The sequence below is a fragment of the Sus scrofa genome, chromosome 9, assembly GCF_054392235.1.
Source record: "Sus scrofa isolate SSC_HxYL_T2T_F1_AM1 chromosome 9, Sscrofa_HxYL_maternal_Yorkshire_Landrace_v2.0, whole genome shotgun sequence".
Classification (NCBI taxonomy): domain Eukaryota; kingdom Metazoa; phylum Chordata; class Mammalia; order Artiodactyla; family Suidae; genus Sus; species Sus scrofa.
In genome coordinates this window covers 11,766,863-11,785,760 of record NC_139391.1, presented here as the reverse complement: position 1 = coordinate 11,785,760, position 18,898 = coordinate 11,766,863, and the positions used below count along the sequence as shown (strand labels likewise).

Below are 18,898 nucleotides of genomic sequence, written 5' to 3'. Positions count from 1 at the left end.
TCCTTCTTGATTTCCTCATTGACCCATTGGCTTTTTAGTAACATGTTGTTTAGTCTCCATGTAGTCAGTTTTTTCTCTTTTCTTTTCCTGTGGCTGATTTCTAGTTTCATGCCATTGTGGTCAGAGAAGATATTTGAAATAATTTCTGTACTCTTAAATGTGTTGAGGTTAGCTTTGTGCCCCAATATGTGATTGATCCTTGAGAATGTTCCATGTGCACTTGAGAAGAATGTGTATTCTGATTTTTTTGTGTGTTGTGTCCTGGAAATGTCAATTAAGTATAGCTTTTCTGTTTCCTTAGGATCTCTGTGGCTTTATTGGTTTTCTGTCTAGAGGATCTGTCCATAGATGTGAATGGGGTGTTAAAGTCTCCTACTATGATTGTATTCCCATCAATTTCTCCTTTTGTGTCTGTTAATATTTGTTGTATGTATCTGGGTGCTCCTATAGTTGGGGCATATATGTTGACAATTGGAATATCCACTTCTTGAATGGATCCTTTAACCATTAAATAGTGCCCTTCTTTGTCTTTCTTTATGGCCTTCGTTTTAAAGTCTATTTTTTCTGATATGAGTATTGTAACTCCTACTTTCCTGTCTTGTCCATTGGCTTGAAATATCTTTTCCCATCCCCTCACTTTCAATCTGTATGTGTCCTTTGTCCTACGGTGAGTTTCTTGTAGGCAGCATATTGAAGGTTTTTGCTTTTTTATCCAATCAGCCACTCTGTGTCCTTCTTTGTCTTTCTTTATGGCCTTCATTTTATTTAATTTTTTTTATTTCCCCAATGCATTATTTTTTTTTCCTACTATACAGCATGGTGACCCAGTTACACATACATGTATATACATTCTTTTTTTTGCACATTATCATGTTCCATCATAAGTGACTAGACATAGTTCCCAGTGCTACACAGCAGGATCTCATTGCTAATCCATTCTGTGGTCTTCATTTTAAAGTCTGTTTTGTCTGATATGAGTACTGCAACTCTGACTTTTCTGTCTTGTCCATTGGCATGAAATATCTTTTCCCATCCCCTCGTTTTCAATCTATCTTTGTATGTTGCCCTAAAGTGGTTTTTGCTTTTCTATCCAGTATGCTACTCTGTGTCTTTTGATTGGCACATCCAGTCCATTGACATTTAAGGTGATTATTGATAGATATGTATTTATTGACATTTTAAACCTTGTTTTCCAGTTGATTCTATGTTTCTCCTTTCTTTCCTTTTTTGGTTGGATGATTTCCATTTATTTTGTGCTCGAGTAACTTTTCTTTTTAGTTTTTGTGAATGTAATGTTTGGCTTTGATTTGTGTTTGCCCTGTTTTTTAAGTGTGTTAACCCCCTCCTGTATCTGCTTGCTTTAGCCTGATAGTCGTATAGGCTCAAATACATTATTAAAATTAAAAAAAAGAATCTATATGTTCTTACTTTCCTTCCCCACATTCTATGATTTTGAAGTCTTTTTTTTTAACACCTTCCTGTTTGTCCTTTTGCTGTTCCTTGTGTGTATCATGGCTTTTACAGTAATTTTTTTTTAAACATGTAGATGTGTTTTTTTTTGATGTGTTTGTGGGAGAGGGTGAGCTTGACATCTTACTCCTCTGCCATCTTGATCTGTCTCTTCCTGGTGAAAGTGCTTTTAAATGACCCTTGAAAAGGGCTGCCCCTGACCTCTGTTATCTCACAGGTGACCCTAAGTAACACCAGGAATAAGCTCCATCCCAGGGAGGAGAAATTGGTAGGAGCTCAGGAAGGATGTCAGTGTGGTGATTGTTACAGAACCCCAGAGAAGATGGTAATAAGTTTTTCGAAGGTTGCTGGTGAAGGTTACAAGTAAGAGGTGAACTGACTTGGAAGGGTCAGTGACATGAGGAGGGAGAGCTTTTTAGGCAGAGGAACAGCACAGCAAACTCCTGGATGTTGCAAAGTGCAGATGTAGCAACATGTTAATGTGCCAGACTGCAAAAGGAATTTTGAGTTCAGAATATTGTTTTTGGTAGAATCTTGGTGATTTCAGGAAAACCTCTTTCTTGTTTGCTTGCTCACTTTTGTCCTTTTTTGCTTGCTTGCTTGCTTTTTATGTCCGCAAATGAGGCACATGGAAGATCCCAGGCTCGGGGTTGAATCAGAGCTGAAGCTGCCGGCCTACACCACAGCCATAGCAATGCAGGATCCGAGCTTTGTCTGCAACCTATGCCACAGTTCATGGCAACACTGAATACTTAACCCACTGAGCGAGCCGTGGATTGAATCCATATCTAGTCAGGTTTGTTATCACTGAGCCACAAGGGGAACTCTTAACCTCTCTTTACTTTTTTGTTTTTTTCAGGTACTTGGATTTTTGTTGTGTTGGGAAGGGAGAGAACTCTCCCTGCACTGGTGTCATAAGGTAGGATATCCGAGTCTTCGCAGGAGGCCTTAGACCAGGAGGAATGTGCCTCTTTGGCACTCAGTGTTGCAGTGCATAGTTACCTTTCCTTCATTGTTCCCCTTATAAAAAAAAGATCTACTTAAACTGTTTTAACTGAAGTCATTATTACATTTGTAACAGATGTAACTGATTTACTGAAGGTGCTGAACCCAAACTTGATTTTGTTTCTCACTACTCTCTGTTAAACTTGTTCTCTGACTCTGTTCTTCCCACCCCCATAAAATATGAGGCATGCTCCCTTATTTTCCCAGTCCTTTTTAGTCAGAAGAAGATTCTCATTTCAGTCATTTAAAAATTCAGTTCATTGTACACCAAACTCCAACTTTATGAGACTTTACCCTTCCGCTGTTTTCACATAATCCAGGCCAGGAAACCTGCAGTGGTGGAAAGAGTATAATTGTCCTTTCTCCTTTCTTTCATGAGAGCAGAGCTCAGGGGAAGGAGAGGTAGGACAAAGGAACACTGTCCCACAAGGGGGGTTGGTTCCATCAGGACCAAGTAAATGCACCATTGTTGGCTCTTTACCGCATCGACTTTGCTATGTGTATTTTCAGAGACCCTGCTGCTGAGAACCTGGACTGCACCTCTCTTGGAGTCAATGTCTGTCATGCTGTAACCCCTGAAATTTCTCTTTTTAGGTCGTTTTGACTCTCCCTTAGTTTGGAGCCTTTTACACTTATAGGAAACATGGTTTCTCTCAGAGGATACGTATCTGGTCCCAGGAAGCAGGCATCATTGTCCCACCATCTGTGGGCACGCAGCGCATTTCCAGCATAGGCTCCCTTGTTTTGTTCTGCCCTGGCCTGGAGCATCTTCAGCCACAGCCTCTTGCTGTTTATAGACTCAGGCATGGTTTTGATACTTTTCCTTGTTTGCTGAAATCCAGGAATATGTCTAAATCTCTGAGTGCTCCTGTTAGATTTTCTCTTACTCAAATGGGAAGCATGAATTGAAAATTAATCTTGGAGTTCCCTTGGTGGCGCAGTGGTTAATGAATCTGACTAGGAACCATGAGGTTGCGGGTTCGGTCCCTGCCCTTGCTCAGTGGGTTAAGGATCCGGCATTGCCGTGAGCTGTGGTGTAGGTTGCAGACGCGGCTCGGATCCAGCGTTGCTGTGGCTCTGGCGTAGGCCAGTGGCTACAGCTCTGTTTAGACCCCTAGCCTGGGAACCTCCATATGCCGCGGGAGCGGCCCAAGAAATAGCAAAAAGACAAAAAAAAAAAAAAAAAAAAAGAAAATTAATCTTAAGAGTTAAAAATAGATGGAATTTGAAGTTGTAAGATCTTCTTACACTTCAAAGAATATAGATTGAGAAGAGGATGAATAGGGCTTACAGATGAGATCAGCATCTGTTTTGGAACTGGCACGCTGTGATCGGTTAACTAACCAAGGTATAACCCTATGGGTTGTGCCATTCTATTAACCATTCCAGGCTTGTGCCTTTTATAGAAAGCATGCTTACTTTGCCTCTGGCAGTGAGTGCTGCTGCTTGGCCTCTGCCACAGCAGGATCTCATCATTGCTTTTGAAATTAGGAAGCCAGTTTCAGTGGCAGCATCAGTCACCTTTATCCAGGGATAAAGGATAGCCGCTACCATACTTTTCAAGGATGCTGACACTTTCCTCACCCATGTGTTTTTCCTCTGTCCTCTGAGACCTCCCAGAGAACATGATCTGGAAAGGGTTAGCTGATCATAGGTGGTAGCACTCCAGAAGCCTTTTTGCAATAAATCATTGGAGTCTTCCATATTATTCTGAGAAATTGCTGGCATCCCAAGTTTACAAAGCATAGGCCACTATTTTTTTTAAATTGGAGTAGCATTGGTTTACAGTATTATATTAGTTTTAGGTATGTTACATAGTGATCCATTATGTTTATAGGTTACATTCCATTTAAGGTTACTGTAAAGTTTTGGCTGTATTCCCTGTGCTATACATTACATCCTTGTATCTTACTTATTTTATACCTCGTTGTTAGTACCTCTTAATCCACTTTCCTTTTCTGGCCCCACCTCTTTTTCCACTAGTAACCACTAGTTTGTTTTCTGTGTCTGTATGTCTGTTTCTGTTCTGTTATATTCATTCATTTGTTTTATATTTTAATATTCTACATCTACATGAAAACATATAGTATTTGTTGTTCTCAGTCTGACTTTATTAAGCATAGTATCCTCTAGGTCCATTCATGTTGTTATAAATTCAAAGTCTCATTCTTTTTTATGGCTGAGTAATACTCCATTCATGCACAGACACACACACACACTCAGACACACACAGACAAAACACACACACAAACACCTCCCACATCTTCTCATCTGTTCGTCTATTGATGAATACTTAGTTTGTTTCCACATCTTGGCTATTGTAAATAAAGCTGTTAACACTAGGGGGCATGTATCTTTTTGAATTAGTGTTTTAATTTTCTTCAGTATATCCCCAGGAATGGAACTGCTGGATCATATGGTAGTTCTATTTTTTAAGTTTTTTTTTTTTTGGTCTCTTATTTTATTTATTTTATTTTTTTTTTAGGGCCACACTCTCAGCATATGGAGGTTCCCAGGCTAGGGGTCTAATCGGAGCTGTAGCTGCCGGCCTACTCCACAGCCACAGCAACGCCAGATCTGAGCTGCATCTGTGACCTACACCATAGCTCACTGCAATGTCGGATCCTTAACCCACTGAGCGAGGCCAGAGATCGGACCCACAACCTCATGGTTCTTAGTCAGATTTGTTTCTGCTGTGCCACAATGGGAACTCCTATTTTTAAGTTTTTGAAGAACCTCCATACTGGCTTCCATACTGACTTACTGATTTTATTCACATCAGTGTGTTCTAGGGTTCTTTTTTCTCCACATCCTCACCAACATTTATTATTTGTTGTATTTTTCACAATTTCCATTCTGACAGTTGTGAGGTGATATCTCATTGTGGTTTTGATTTGCATTTTCCTGATGATTAATGATATTGAGCATCTTTTCATATGCCTCTTGGCCATCCGTGTGTCTTCTTCAGAAAAATGTCTATTCAGGTCTTGGGCCCATTTTAATTTTTTTATTTAAAAAATTTTTTATATGTACTTTTTATTGAAATATAGTATTGATGCATAATAGTATATAAGTTATAGGTGATTTTCACTTTTTAAAGATTATACTCCGTTTATAGTTATTACAGAATGTTGGCTATATTCCCTGTGTATATCCTCTTATACTTTATTTTATACACAATAGTTTGTGCTTATGTATATGTAATTTTAAAAAATTATTTAAGTATAGCTGGTTTACAATATTGTGTTCCTTTCTGCTGTACAGCAGAGTGACTCAGTTTTATATATGTATTATTTATTTTTCATATTCTTTTCCATTATGGATTATCACAGGATATTTAATATAGTTCCCTGTGCTATATATACACTAGGACCTTGTTGTTTATCCAGTCTAAGCCTAATAGTTTGCATCTGCTAATCCCAAATTTCCCTTCCATCCCTCCCTTGCTCCCCTTCCCATTGGCAACCACAAGTCTGTTCTCTACATCCATGAGTCTGTTTCTGTTTAGTTAATAAGTTCATTTGTGTCATATTTGAAAAAATTTTTTATTACTCAATGAATTTATTACATTTATAGTTGTACAATGATCATCACAATCCAATTTTATAGGATTTTCATCCCACAACCCCAGCGTATCCCCCCACCCCCCAACTTTCTCCTTTGGAAACCATGTTTTTCAAAGTCTGTGAGTCAGTGTCTGTTCTGCAAAGAAGTTCATTCTGTCCTTTTTTCACATTTGTGTCATATTTTAAACACTGCATATAAGTGATATAATAATGGTATTTGTCTTTATTTTTCTGACTTACTTCACTTACCATGATAATATCAAGGTCCATCCATGTTGGTGCAAATAGCATTATTTCATTCTTTTTTATGGCTGAGTAGCATTCCATTGTGGGTATATACTACATCTTCTTTATCCATCCATCTGTCAGTGGATATTTAGATTGTTTCCGTGTCTTGGCTATTGTGAATAGGCTGCTATGAACACAGGGGTACATGTATCTTTTCAAATTATAGTGTGGAAATATGTGCAGGAGTGGGATTTTTGGATCATATGGCAACTCTTTTTAATTTTTTGAGTAATCTCCATAGGTTTTTCATAGTGGCTCCACCAATTTACATTCCCACCAAGAGTATAGAAGCGTTCCCTTTTCTCCACACCCTCTCCAGCATTTGTTACTTGTAGACTTTTTAATGATGGCCATTCTGACTGGTAGAGGTGGTACCTTATTATAGTTTTGATTTGTATTTCTCTAATAATTAGTGATGTTGAGAATAATTTCATGTGCCTGTTAGCCATCTGTATGAGTCCTTTGGAGGAATGTCTGTTTAGATCTCCTGCCCATTTTTGAACTGAGTTGTTACTGAGTTATGAACTGTTTGTATATTTTGGAAATTAAGTCCTTGTAAGTGACATCATTCACATATATTTTCTCTGAGTGCATAAGTTGTCTTTTCATTTGGTTTCCTTTGCTGTGCAAAGCTTTTAAGTTGGATTAGGTCCCAATTGTTTATTTTTTACTTTTGTTTCTATTGCCTTGGTAGACTGACCTAGGAGAAAATTGGTGTGATTTATGTCAGAGGATATTTTGCCTATGTTCTCTCCCAGGAGCTTTATGGTATCATGTCTTATATTTAAGTCTTTAAGCCATTTTGAGTTTATTTTTGTGTATGGCGTGAGAGAGTGTTCTGACTTCATTGATTTACATAATGACTGTCCAGTTTTCCCAACACCACTTGCTGAAGAGACTGTTTTCCCATTGTATATTCCTGCCTCCTTTGTTGAAGATTAATTGACTTTAAATGTGTGGGTGTATTTCCTGCCTCTTTATTCTGTTCTGTTGATCCGTATGTCTATTTTTGAGCCAATATCATGCATGTTTTGATAACTGTAGCTTTGTGGTATTATCTGAAGTCTGGGAGGGTTATGCCTCCTACTTTGTCTTTTTTCCTTAGGATTATTCTGGCAATTCTGGGTCTTTTATGCTTCCATATAAATTTTAGGATTTTATATTCTAGTTCTATTATGTATGTGTAATTTTAATGACTTTATTGTAATGGTTACTTTTATTTAGTCATTGCCCTATTATCTGACATTAGGTTCCTGAAGATTTTCACTATTAAAATTAAAGACAGAGTGAGTATCAGTGTACATAATTAGTCACATTTCTGATACTTTGGGGGATATATTCCTTTGGCTGAGAGCTACTCAAAACTCCCACTGCTCACCAACAGGAAAATCATTAAGTCCTCGTGTCTGGACTTAACTGAAGTTCAGGTTCTTGGTGCTTTAGCACAGAAGGAATTCAGTGAGAGACAGTGATAGGCAAAAAATAGATTTATTAAGATAGGATGCTGGTGAGAGATACAAGCAGGCAGGCACAAAGCTCTGCCTCAAGGATTAGGTGGGCCACATTTTTATAATCCAAGTAGAGTGGGGGGAGTCAGAAAAGCTTGGTTCCATTTTTAAATTAGGTTTTTTTTTTGATATTGTGTTGTATGAACTTTTTATATATTTTGGATAATAACCTCTTATAAGGCATGTGATTTCCAAATATCTTCTCTCATTCAGTAGGTTGTCTTTTCATTTTGTTGCTGGTTCCTTTGCTATACAAAAGCTTTTAAGTTTGCTTAGGTCCTTATTTGTTTTTGCTTTTGTTTCCCTTGCCTGAGGAGACAAATTCAAAAAATATTGCTAAGACTTATGTCAGAGAGTGTATTGTCTATGTTTTCTTCTGGTAGTTTTATGATTTCTTGTCTTAGATTTATGTCTTTAATTCATTTTGAGCTTATTTTTATAAATGATGTGAAAAAAAGTTCTAATTGCATTCTTTTACATGTAGCTATTCACTTTTCCCAGCACCAGTTATTAAAGAGACTGTCTTTTCCCTGGCATATATTTTTGCTATTGAGCCAAGGTTTCAGAAAATGAAGCATGCAATTAGAACCACTTTAAGATGCTTTATACCTGGATTCTGGTATATTGAATTCAGAATCAGGGGTAAGTGCACATATATGAATAAATATAGCTTGATCTAAAATTGTCTTCTTTTCACCTTATCTAACAACCGTAGGATTCGTTCCCACACGTATATTCTACAGACTTTGGTCAATAGGCTTAACACAACCATCCCCTACGGCTTTCTGGAATCTGATTCTGGTTATGCGTCTGTAGGCAATGGGAAGTGATGCAGATGAGGTATGAGAAGAATGGCCGTCCCTTTGGAAGGTGACCACCTTAGCTGAGGCTTAAAACCAGGAAGGATTAGGCTTATTGGATTTAGGAGGAGAGATTGCTTCTATTGGCAACAGAGATTCTGTAGGGCTTTGAGTTTCAGTTTTAGTATATAAAGAATAAACCTGGAAGCACATGGTGAGCACCAGGCCTATAACCCAGTCTCCTACTTAGGGGTGTTTAGAGAGGAATGGCTGACCTCAATCAAATCTCTTTATAAAGCTCATAACAGCCTTCTGGTAAACATACTAAAGGTATTTATTAGCTGAAAGATAATGGAGAATCCTTATCTATGAAAATTTCTAGCAGGATATAATGATTTATGATTATCTGGTTACTTATTATAAATAAACTTGAAAATTATAGACTTGTTGGGTGGGAGAAATGGCTGACTCAAGTTGTATAATTGGTGGGATATAAGATAAGGATGTTCTATAACCCAGAAGACTCCATTCTTTGAAGCAGTGTTTCCATATATTTTGCTCAAAATACACCTCACATGTGAAAAAAAATTCTTTTAATTGAAGCATAGTCGATTTACAATGTTGCATTAGTATCTGCCATTTTATTTTCTTTAGCTTTCTATGTGGTCTCCTTTTTGCAGGCTGCTAGGTTGTAGCCTCTCTTGCTTCTGGTGACTTCCCCCTTGTGGGTGAAGTTGATACCTGGACTTGTGGCCAGTTCCTGATGGGAGAGACTGGTGTTTGCCCGCTGAGGGTGGAACTGAGTCTTAACCCTCTAGTGGATAGGACTCTGTCTCTGAGTGTGATTAGAGGTGGCTGTGTTTCTGGGGGGTCTTTAGGCAGCCTGTTTGCTGTTTGGCCTGGGGCTTCCCTGGCCTGATGGGTGGGGCCAGGTTTTTCCAAAATGGTGGCCTTCGTCAGAGTCATTATTCCCGGGACTTCCACCTCCAGTGTCTTGTCTCACTGTGAGCCACAGCTTCTCCCTACTTTCCCAGGAGACCCTCCAGGTCTCGCACGGTAGGTCTGACTCAGATTGTTTTGGAGTCTCTGCTTTGCCCTGGGACCCAGTCTACATGAAACTATGTGGGCACCCTCCAAGAGTGGAGTTTCTTTCCCCCAATCTTGTGTAGCTCCTGTGCTCAAGCCCTACTGGCCTTCAGTGCCAAATGCTCCGGGGACTGCTCCTCTCAATGTCAGACCCCCAGGCTGGGGACCTGATGTGGGGTTCAGAACTCACTTCTATGGGAGAGCCTATGCGATATAGTTATTTTCTAGCTTGTGAGTTGCTCACCCAGCGGGTATAGGGTAGTTTATATTGTGAAAGAGTTTGTGAAAGTGGAAATGTTTCTTCCTTAGATGTTTGGAAAATTAACCATTGAAGGCAGCAAGGCCTGGAATTATTTTGTGAGAAGGTTTAATTATGGATTCAATTGCTTTCATGGATATAGAGATATTATGGAAGAGAGGGAACTGGGCATTCTCTAGAGGGCAACACAGATTTAGAAAAACTACATTTGAAAGAGAAGAAGTTAGAGTTGTGTCTTCTTGATCTCAGTGTTCTTTCTCTATAAAGTAAATATTGCTCTGTCCAGTAGAATTTTTTTCCTCTGTTCAACAAATATTTATTGGGTGTTTGCTATGTATCAGGCATTCTGCAGACAGTGAAGATATAATTATAAACAAATAATTGTCCTTGACCTCATGAAGCTTAGTCTGTTGGGGAAAACATTCACTGAAAAGACAGTTACAAAACATTATTTACTTGTGACTCTATTGAGTCACATAAAAAAGTAGTGAGTATTTATAAAGGCCATTGTTGAAACTGAGTGACACATGCCCCGCAATATTGAGGGCCCTGCTGAGATGGAGATGATAAATTAGTAACGGCATCAGACCACACACAACTGAGTAATTTTGTTTTTCAGCCAAGATGCACAACAAAGACTTGGGACCAAAGAAGATAAATTGTTAAATCCGTCTAATATTGGGTATTTGCAGGATGGTTAGATTAAAATAATGACAAAATGAGACCCCTGACAGTGTAGGAACACACATATGTTTCCCAAGAATGGTTCTCATCCAAGATTAGTGCTTAGAAGTCAGGAGATTCTTTTTCTTTCTCCAGATCCTGATTCTGCTAGTGCTTCTGACATGCTCGTTTTTTTTCTGGATTTTATTCACTTACTGGAAAGACAGGTGGCTCACTGTTGGGCTGTCACTGCAGGTAAGCATCATCCTTTGTTCTAGCCCTGTCTGTCCAGATATGCTCAGCCTGACTTTTGGCTTCCCCCCAGATCTTCGCTCCCTACATGCACCTGGGCAGCATATCTATGATGGTTCTGCTTTCATGGCCTGTGGCCTTCTACGTGATCCATTTGGAAGGAGAAGGTATGTCACGTGGGTGGAACCTTGCCTGATCCTTTCAGCTCTGGCTTTAGCTTTAGCACTCGCTCAGCACAACAAGCTTGGTAGATAGTCAGCACTATACCTCTTTGAAATTTGTTTAGCATATTACTTAGGCATGCTCCTTGTGGCCAAACTCACAACTCTGTGTGGCCTGTCATGGCATTCCCTTGATCAAACTGGCCTTCTTCTAAAGAGAGATTCTCCTCTAGAAAAACAAGGAATTTTTCTTTTGTTAACACATTGACTGTCTGGGAATGGATTGGGATTAGGAGTGAGGGCAGATTCAAATTTAATTTTATTTGACCAGTGACAGTACAAGATACAGTTCTTTAACTTTGTACTCCAGTATTACTATTTTAAACTTAGGAACTAGGTGTGAATATCCATGGTTACATCTTGGTACTTCAAAGTGGGGCCCTGTGAGTCCCTGTCATGTTTGGGGACTTGCAGCAGAAGCAGAAATGTCTGTCTCTGCCACTGGTTTTCTCTCCAGTCTTTGCCCTGTTACCACGCAAACAAACAAGAATCAGAGCTGTACACCAAACTGTTTTGAGAGTGTAGTTACTTCTCAGCACTGTTACTAAGTGACCAGTAGGACCTTCTTCTTCATACATTTCTCTCTTTCAGTACTGCTTGCTTCCTGACTTGTGTGAGGATGCAGGCAAGAAAAAGACTTGATTCGTAGTGTTGGTATTTTATGTTTGTACACATGTGTATGTATAGGTAGAGGGTGAATTTTAGGAAATGTTTCTGGAGGGAGGGTAAGAACTTAAAGGAGGAGTTCCCATTGTGGCTCAGCGGTAATGAACCCGACTAGTATCCATAAGGATGTGGGTTCAATCCCTGGCCTCACTCACTTGGTTAAGGATCCAGCGATGCCATGAGCTGTGCTGTAGATCGCAGATGCAGCTTGGAAATGGCATTGCTGTGGCGCTGATGTAGGCTGGCAGCTACAGCTCTGATTAGACCCTTAGCCTGGGAACCTCCATATGCCACGGCTGTGACCCTAAAAGACCAAAAATAAATTAATAGATAGATAAATTTTTGAAAAAGAACTTAAAGGGAACAGTAACAAACTCTTTTTTCATTTCCTGAATCTTAGCTAGAATCCGAAGACACCAGATGACATTTTATGAAAGAAAAAGAAAGAAGAGATGTGCTGTGCTCACAAAGTTGAGAGGTTAGAGCTGGAGATCTAGATTTGAAAGTGATGTAAGTGGTAACTTAAAAATGTACAGATGGGAGTTCCGGTGGTGGCTCAGTGGTGGCCAGCCTGGCGTGTATCCATGAGGACGCAGGTGTGATCCCTGGCCTTGCTCAGTGCATGAGCTGTGGTATAGGTCGCAGACTTGGCTTGTATCCCCAGTTGCTGTGGCTGTGGCTGTGGCTGGCACCTGAAGCTCCAAATTGACCCTTAGCCTGGGAACCTCCATGTGCTTCAGGTGCGCCCCTAAAAAGACACACACACACACACACATACACACACACACACACACACAAATAGGTAAAATCTTCAGAGGTCTAAAATAGTGTTGTGGAAATGCCAGTGATAATAGGTATATTGTTCGGGTGTGTGTGTGTGTCTATGAGAGAGAGAGGGAAAGAGAGAGGGAGGGAGAAAGAAATGCTTACTCCTTATTGAGGACCTATGATGAGTCAACACTGTCAGTCATATCAACTCTATGAGGCAGATGTTGGTGGCAAGATAGCTCCATTTTTAAAAATGAAGGAAATGAAGACCCAGAGAGGTTATGCAACATGTCTTTAGTCACACAGTTAGAAAGTGATGAAGTCTGCCCTTGAAATCAGATTTCTGTCAACTAGTGTCCCTTCCACTATACCTCACTGCCTGAAATATGGGGGCATTTTAGGCTGATCTTTAAGGGCTTCAGGGCTTTCTCAGAAGCAGCCAAACTCTTCCTTCTGAGATTTCCTTAACATTGCTTCTTCTTCCTTTCCTTCCCATCTTCTATACAATTCATTGCTTTGTAAATTTGTAGTAATATTGCTTTAATGGTAATGTTTATATATGGATATGCTTGTGCTTTAAAATCACTGAGAGTACATAAGGATGCGACAAACAGTGAATAAATCCGTGAGTTCAGAGTCTGGTGAACCTATGGACTGAGTACTTACTGACTGTTGCTTTGGGATAATTAGTTCTTTGTGATGGTTCTCCATTCCTGTTTGCCTTTTTTTCTTACTTCCCCCTCCTTACAACTTTTTCAGCTCTACAAGTGGCTATTGGATTGCCCTTTTGTCTTATCCTTTTGTCTCTCTATTTGATTCCATTGGGGATTTACTCTCCCTGCATTCAGGAGAAGGATGAATTGGGACCTAAGCCAAGCTTCTTTGGACATAGAGGTGCACCCATGGTACGTCTGAGCATGATGGATGTGGGTGGGTACAGGTGTGCAAGGTGTATGGATGAGAGAAGGGCATGTCCGGACTGTAGGAGGCCCTGTAGGAATAAAGGGGTTGGCTTGTTACGATACGAATAAAGGATTAATTGTAGAAGTTGGACATGAACCCAGGTCACCTAATTCTCAGTTCATTTCTCTCTCTGTGTCTCTCTTTTTTGGCCACCCTGCGGCATGTGGAATTCCCTGGCCAGGAATCAGATCTGAGCCATAGTTGCAAGCCAAGTCACTGCCATAGCAACAATGGATCATTAACACACTGTGTCAGGACAGAGATCGAACCTGCATCCCAGTGTTCCCAAGACGCTGCCAATCTCATTGCACCACAGAAGGAACTCCATTCCATTTCTCTTTTGTGTGTGTGTGTGTTCAGTGACATTGCCTCAGATGACCAGAGTCTCCTAATCGGATTGGGTAGAGAATGTAGGTAGGTTTTTTTAAAAAAAGCCAAGGGGGAGTTCCCAGTGTGGTGCCGTGGGTTAGGAATCCAACTGCAGCAGCTCGGGTTGCTGCAGAGGTATGGGTTCAGGTTCGATCCCTGGCGCAAGAACTTCCATATACCTTGGGTGCAGCCAGAAAGGAAAAGCAAAAGAGCCAAGGGAGCCAGACTCTGCTTGCTAAAGTCCTCTTGTTACTGGGCTCCCTCTCTACCCTAAAAGGGATGTCGCAGAACGGACTCTGAGATTAAGGGCCTCCTGTCCTTTTCTTCCACAGCTGGGGCCTGAGAATACCATGATGTCTTTTGAGAAAGCTGTTGAAGAAGGTGCCTTTGGGCTGGAGAGTGATGTACACATAAGGTAGGAAAGCAGGGGCCAGGGTGGGAGGAGAACAGACCAATACCAAGGAAGACTCCAGCCTGGCCCCATTTATAGGGAGGGCAAGTCCTGGGGAGGTTCCTGGTGTTCACACGTGCATCTGCACACAGCACACACACACGAACCACTTCTCCTTTACGAGCCATGCATCTGCACCCCTGTATGATCAGATACCCTCTGTGGAGCCTCACACACCATTCAAATTTGTCCCGGCCGCATTGCAAACCTGCTTACCACTTATCCCCACGCCCTCCCTTAGCAACCTATTGAACCAGTGTTCCCTGGGCACCTATTGTATACCTGCTGTAAATCCCTCTTCTGAGTGTGGGTTAGGAGCAGATGAGTGAGATCGAGTCCTGCCTAAGAGCTGTTCCCAGGCAGTGAAGGAGACATGGCATGTTTACAGACAAACCCAGTGTAAGACCATTTGCGGTGAGTGCCTCCCAGAGAAGAGTCAGTCAAATGCAGTGGAACCTCAGTGGAGGAGGAAGAGGCCATCTCCTAGTCTGGAAAACATGATTTTCTGTAGAATCTCTGTACCTGAACAGCCAGAGGAGGTTACCTGTCCCCTGGGTGTATTAGTGCCTGTGGCAGGAACTCCTCCTTTCTCAGCCATTCTGTGAGGCAAACAGAAGAGGACTGAACATCCTCTTTCTCAAGGAGGAAATGTTGTCTGACCCTGGAGTCGCAGAAGGGGAAGGTGTTGCCGAGGACAGGAGGCTAGAATGCACATGGTAAAGCCGGGATTGGAGCTAGACTTCCTGACCCCACACTGGCGTTCTTGACATTACCCAGCAACGACAACCGTTTCATGCAGGATGCTTGGATCAGGGTGGAAACTTGAGGTTCTGTCAGAGCTGCTGGGGTCATTTGTGCCTGTGCCTGTTGGTCATGGCCTAACACGGTCCTGGTTCCGAGCCCGCGAGCTCTTAGCGTGACGTCCTCTCTTCTCTTACTTCGGTGACTTCACCTCTGTGTAGATGACCCTCCAACACCGCAGCTGCTTTGCGTGTTGCCGTCTTCATTACCAGTGACCACCTCCTCCGCGCGCCTCCACCATCCACGCTGATGTTCAGAGCCTCGGCTTCATCATTAGCAGAGACTGCTTAGAGTCATAGTCCAGTCAGGACCCAAATACCGCAGCAGTAACTAGAACAGAAAAATGTAATAGTAAGAATTACTAAGTACTAAAATAGGCTTAACTGCTAAATGACGAACACAGGGCCCCAGAGAGTGCAAAAGTAGAAGCTACCAAACTTTTGCACGTTCCATCCTATTCTCTCCAAGAATTACAAAACATTAAAACATTAAAACAGAACAAAACATAGGTGTTCCTTTGTGGTGCAGTGAGTTTAGGATCCTGCGTTGTCACTACAGTGGCTGTGATGGCTACTGTGATGTAGGTTTGATCCTTGGCCCGGGAACTTCCACATGCCATGGGTGGGGCCAAAAACATTTTGAAAACTGGACAAAATTCACAGCTGTCAGAAGACTCTGAAAAGTTAAGAAAAGAAGGTGGCCTGAGTTCTTAAGACTGAAGGAACTACCTAGTAGGGAGTGATCCATGTTGTTTTGGTGGTTTTCTTTTTGCCTTTTTTTCTCGCATATCCTGTTGTGAGCTCTGAAGAGACTTGAAACCCAGAAACACCTATAGTTAGTTGCACACAGACAAAAAAGTCCCCGCAGAAATCTGATCTTTTTTAGCCAAAGGACTGGCAGAGTGGTTGCCCAGCCTGATAGGAACATTTTGGCCATGTCAGTTCTACTCAGGGCAGAACCACTCTCCTTCCTCTCACTGCCTGGGGCCGTGGCCCTGGAGACTGTGGGTAGATCTCTGTCTTATGTCTCTGCCCTGAAATAAGAGGTAATACCCATGTCCGTTCTACTATCGAGAGAGTGAGCGGAGAATAATTGAGAGAAGTTTGCTAGAGAAAGTGATTTTTTTTATTGTAGTGAAGTATATTTAACAAAATTTACAACTTTAACCATTTTAACAATGTACAGTTCAGTGATACGAAGTACCTTACCCTAATTTAGCTACTTAACAAAATTTACAACTTTAACCATTTTAAGATGTACAGTTCAGTGATACTAAGTACCTTACCCTAATTTAGCTACTTTAATCACCATCCATCTCAAGAACTTTTTCATCTTCTCAAAATGAAACTCTGTACATCTTTTTTTATTACTCAGTGAATTTATTACATTTATAGTTGTACAGTGATCATCACAATCCAGTTTTATAGGATTTCCATCCCACACCCCCAGCGCATCTGCCCACCATCCAACCTCTCTCCTTTGGAAACCATAATTTTTTCAAAGTCTGTGAGTCAGTATCTGTTCTGAAAAGAAGTTTATTGTGTCCTTTTTTCAGATTCCACGTGTCAGTGATAGCATTTGATGTTGGTGTCTCATTGTCTGACTGACTTCACTTAGCATGATAATTTCTAGGTCCATCCATGTTGCTAAAAATGCCAGCATTTTGTTCCTGAGTAATATGGCTGAGTAATATTCCATTGTGTATTACATCTTGTTGATCCAGTCTTCTATCGATGGACATTTAGGTTGTTTCCATGTCTTGGCTATTGCAAATACTGCTGCAGTGAACATTGGAGTACATGTGTCTTTTTGAGTCATGGTTTTCTCTGGATAGATGCCCAGGAGTGAGATTGCTGGGTCAAATGGTAGTTCTATTTTAGTTTTCTGAGGAATCTTCATACTGTTTTCCACGGTGGTTGCACCAATCTACAATCCCACCAACAGTGTACTAGGGTTCCTTTTTCTCCACACCCTCTCCAGCACTTCTTGTTTGTAGACTTTTGGATGATGGCCATTCTGGCCGGTGTAAGATGGTACCTTATAGTGGTTTTGATGTGCATTTCTCTAACCATGAGTGATGTTGAACACCTTTTGGTGTGATGTGCTTTTTGGCCATCCATAAGTCTTCTTTGGGGAATTGTCTGCTTAGATCTTCTGCCCATTTTTTGATGTTTTTTTTTTTTTTTAATTGAGCTGCAGAAGGTGTTTATAAATTTTGGAGATTAATCCCTTGTCAGTCAATTCATTTGCAAATATTTTCTCCCATTCTGGGGGTTGTCATTTCGTTTGCTTTGCTGTGCAGAAACTTTGAAGTTTAATTAAGTCCCGTTTGTTTATTTCTGTTTTTACTGTCGTTACTCTAAGAGGTGGGTCTGAGAAGGTGTTGCTGTCATTTATGTCAGAGCGTGTTTGGCCTATGTTTTCCTCTAAGAGTTTTATGGTGTCTGATCTTACATCTAGGTCTTTAATCCATTTGGAGTTGATTTTTGTGTATGGTGTTAGAGAGTGTTCAAATTTCATTCTTTTCCATGTGGCTGTCCAGTTTTCTCAGCACCCCTTATTGAACAGGCTGTCTTTTCTCCATTGTATATCCTTGCCTCCTTTGTCATAGATGAGTTGGCTGTAGGTGCATGGGTTGAATTCTGGGCTTTCTATCCTGAGCCACTGATCTATATGTCTGTCTTTGTGCCAGTACCATGCAGTTTTGATGGCTGTTGTTCTGTAGTGTAGCCTGAGGTCAGGGAGCCTGACTCCTCCAGCTCCATTTTTCTTTTTCAGGATGTCTTTGGCTATTCTGCTGGGTCTTTTGTGCTTCCAAACAAACTTCAGCATATTTTGTTGGAGTTCTGTGAAGAATGCCCTTGGTACTTTGAGAGGGATTGCATTGACTCTGTACATTGCCTTGGGTAGTAGAGTCATTGTGGTAATACTGACTCTTCCCATCCAAGAGCATGGTATGTCTTTCCATCTGTTTGTGTCATCTTTGATTTCTTTCATCAGTGTCTTATAGTTTTCAGAGTACAGGTCTTTTGTCTCTTTAGGTAGGTTTACTCCTAGGTCTTTTATTCTTTTGGATGTGATGGTATAAATGGGATTGCTTCCCTCATTTCTCTTTCTTCTCTTTCATTGTTAGTGCATAGAAATGCCGTCGATTTCTGTGTATTAATTTTGTATCCTGTGACTTTGCCAAATTCATGGATGAGCTCTAATAGTTTTCTAGTAGAGTCTTAAGGATTCTCTAGGTATAGTATCATGTCATCTGCAAACAGTGATAGTTTTATTTCTTCCTTTCCAATTTGGATTCCTTTGATTTCTTTTGTTTGTCTGATTGCCGTGGCTAGGACTTTCAAAACTATGTTGAAGAGTAGTGGCGAGAGCAGACATCCTTGTCTTGTTCCTGATCTCAGCGGGGATTCTTTCACCTTTTCACCATTGAGAATGGTGTTAGCTGTGGGTTTATCACATATGGCCTTTATTATGTTGAGGTAGGTTCCCTCTATGCCCACTTTCTGAAGGTTTTTTTTTTTTTTAATCAGAAATGGATGTTGGATTTTGTTGAAGGCTTTTTCTGCGTCTGTTGAGAGGATCATATGGTTTTTATTCTTCAGTTTGTTAATGCGGCGTATCAGACTGCTTGATTTGTGGATATTGAAGAATCCTTGCATCCATAGGATAAATCCCACTTGACCATGACGTACAATTCTTTTAACGTATTGTTGGATGTGGTTTGCAAGTATTTTGTTGAGGATTTTTGCATCTATG

At 40.8% G+C, this 18,898-nt stretch overlaps 1 protein-coding gene across 12 annotated transcripts in view; it reads left to right on the top strand.

The window, feature by feature from the left end:
• The window catches only part of LOC100511652 (glycerophosphodiester phosphodiesterase domain-containing protein 4), an 882,168-nt gene that overhangs the window by 788,855 nt on the left and 74,415 nt on the right, over positions 1-18,898 (top strand). For 3 of the 12 annotated variants that reach the window (XM_084975426.1, XM_084975423.1, XM_084975432.1), the window contains exons 5-9: positions 10,802-10,900; positions 10,971-11,064; positions 12,185-12,262; positions 13,312-13,457; positions 14,217-14,299. In XM_084975426.1, the coding sequence (XP_084831552.1) occupies positions 10,802-10,900; positions 10,971-11,064; positions 12,185-12,262; positions 13,312-13,457; positions 14,217-14,299 (500 nt within the window). Of the gene's footprint in view, positions 1-515; positions 1,146-2,329; positions 2,390-10,801; positions 10,901-10,970; positions 11,065-12,184; positions 12,263-13,311; positions 13,458-14,216; positions 14,300-18,898 lie in introns of those variants that run through there. The other 9 variants (XM_084975427.1, XM_084975431.1, XM_084975430.1 and 6 more) reach the window with 7 other exon arrangements.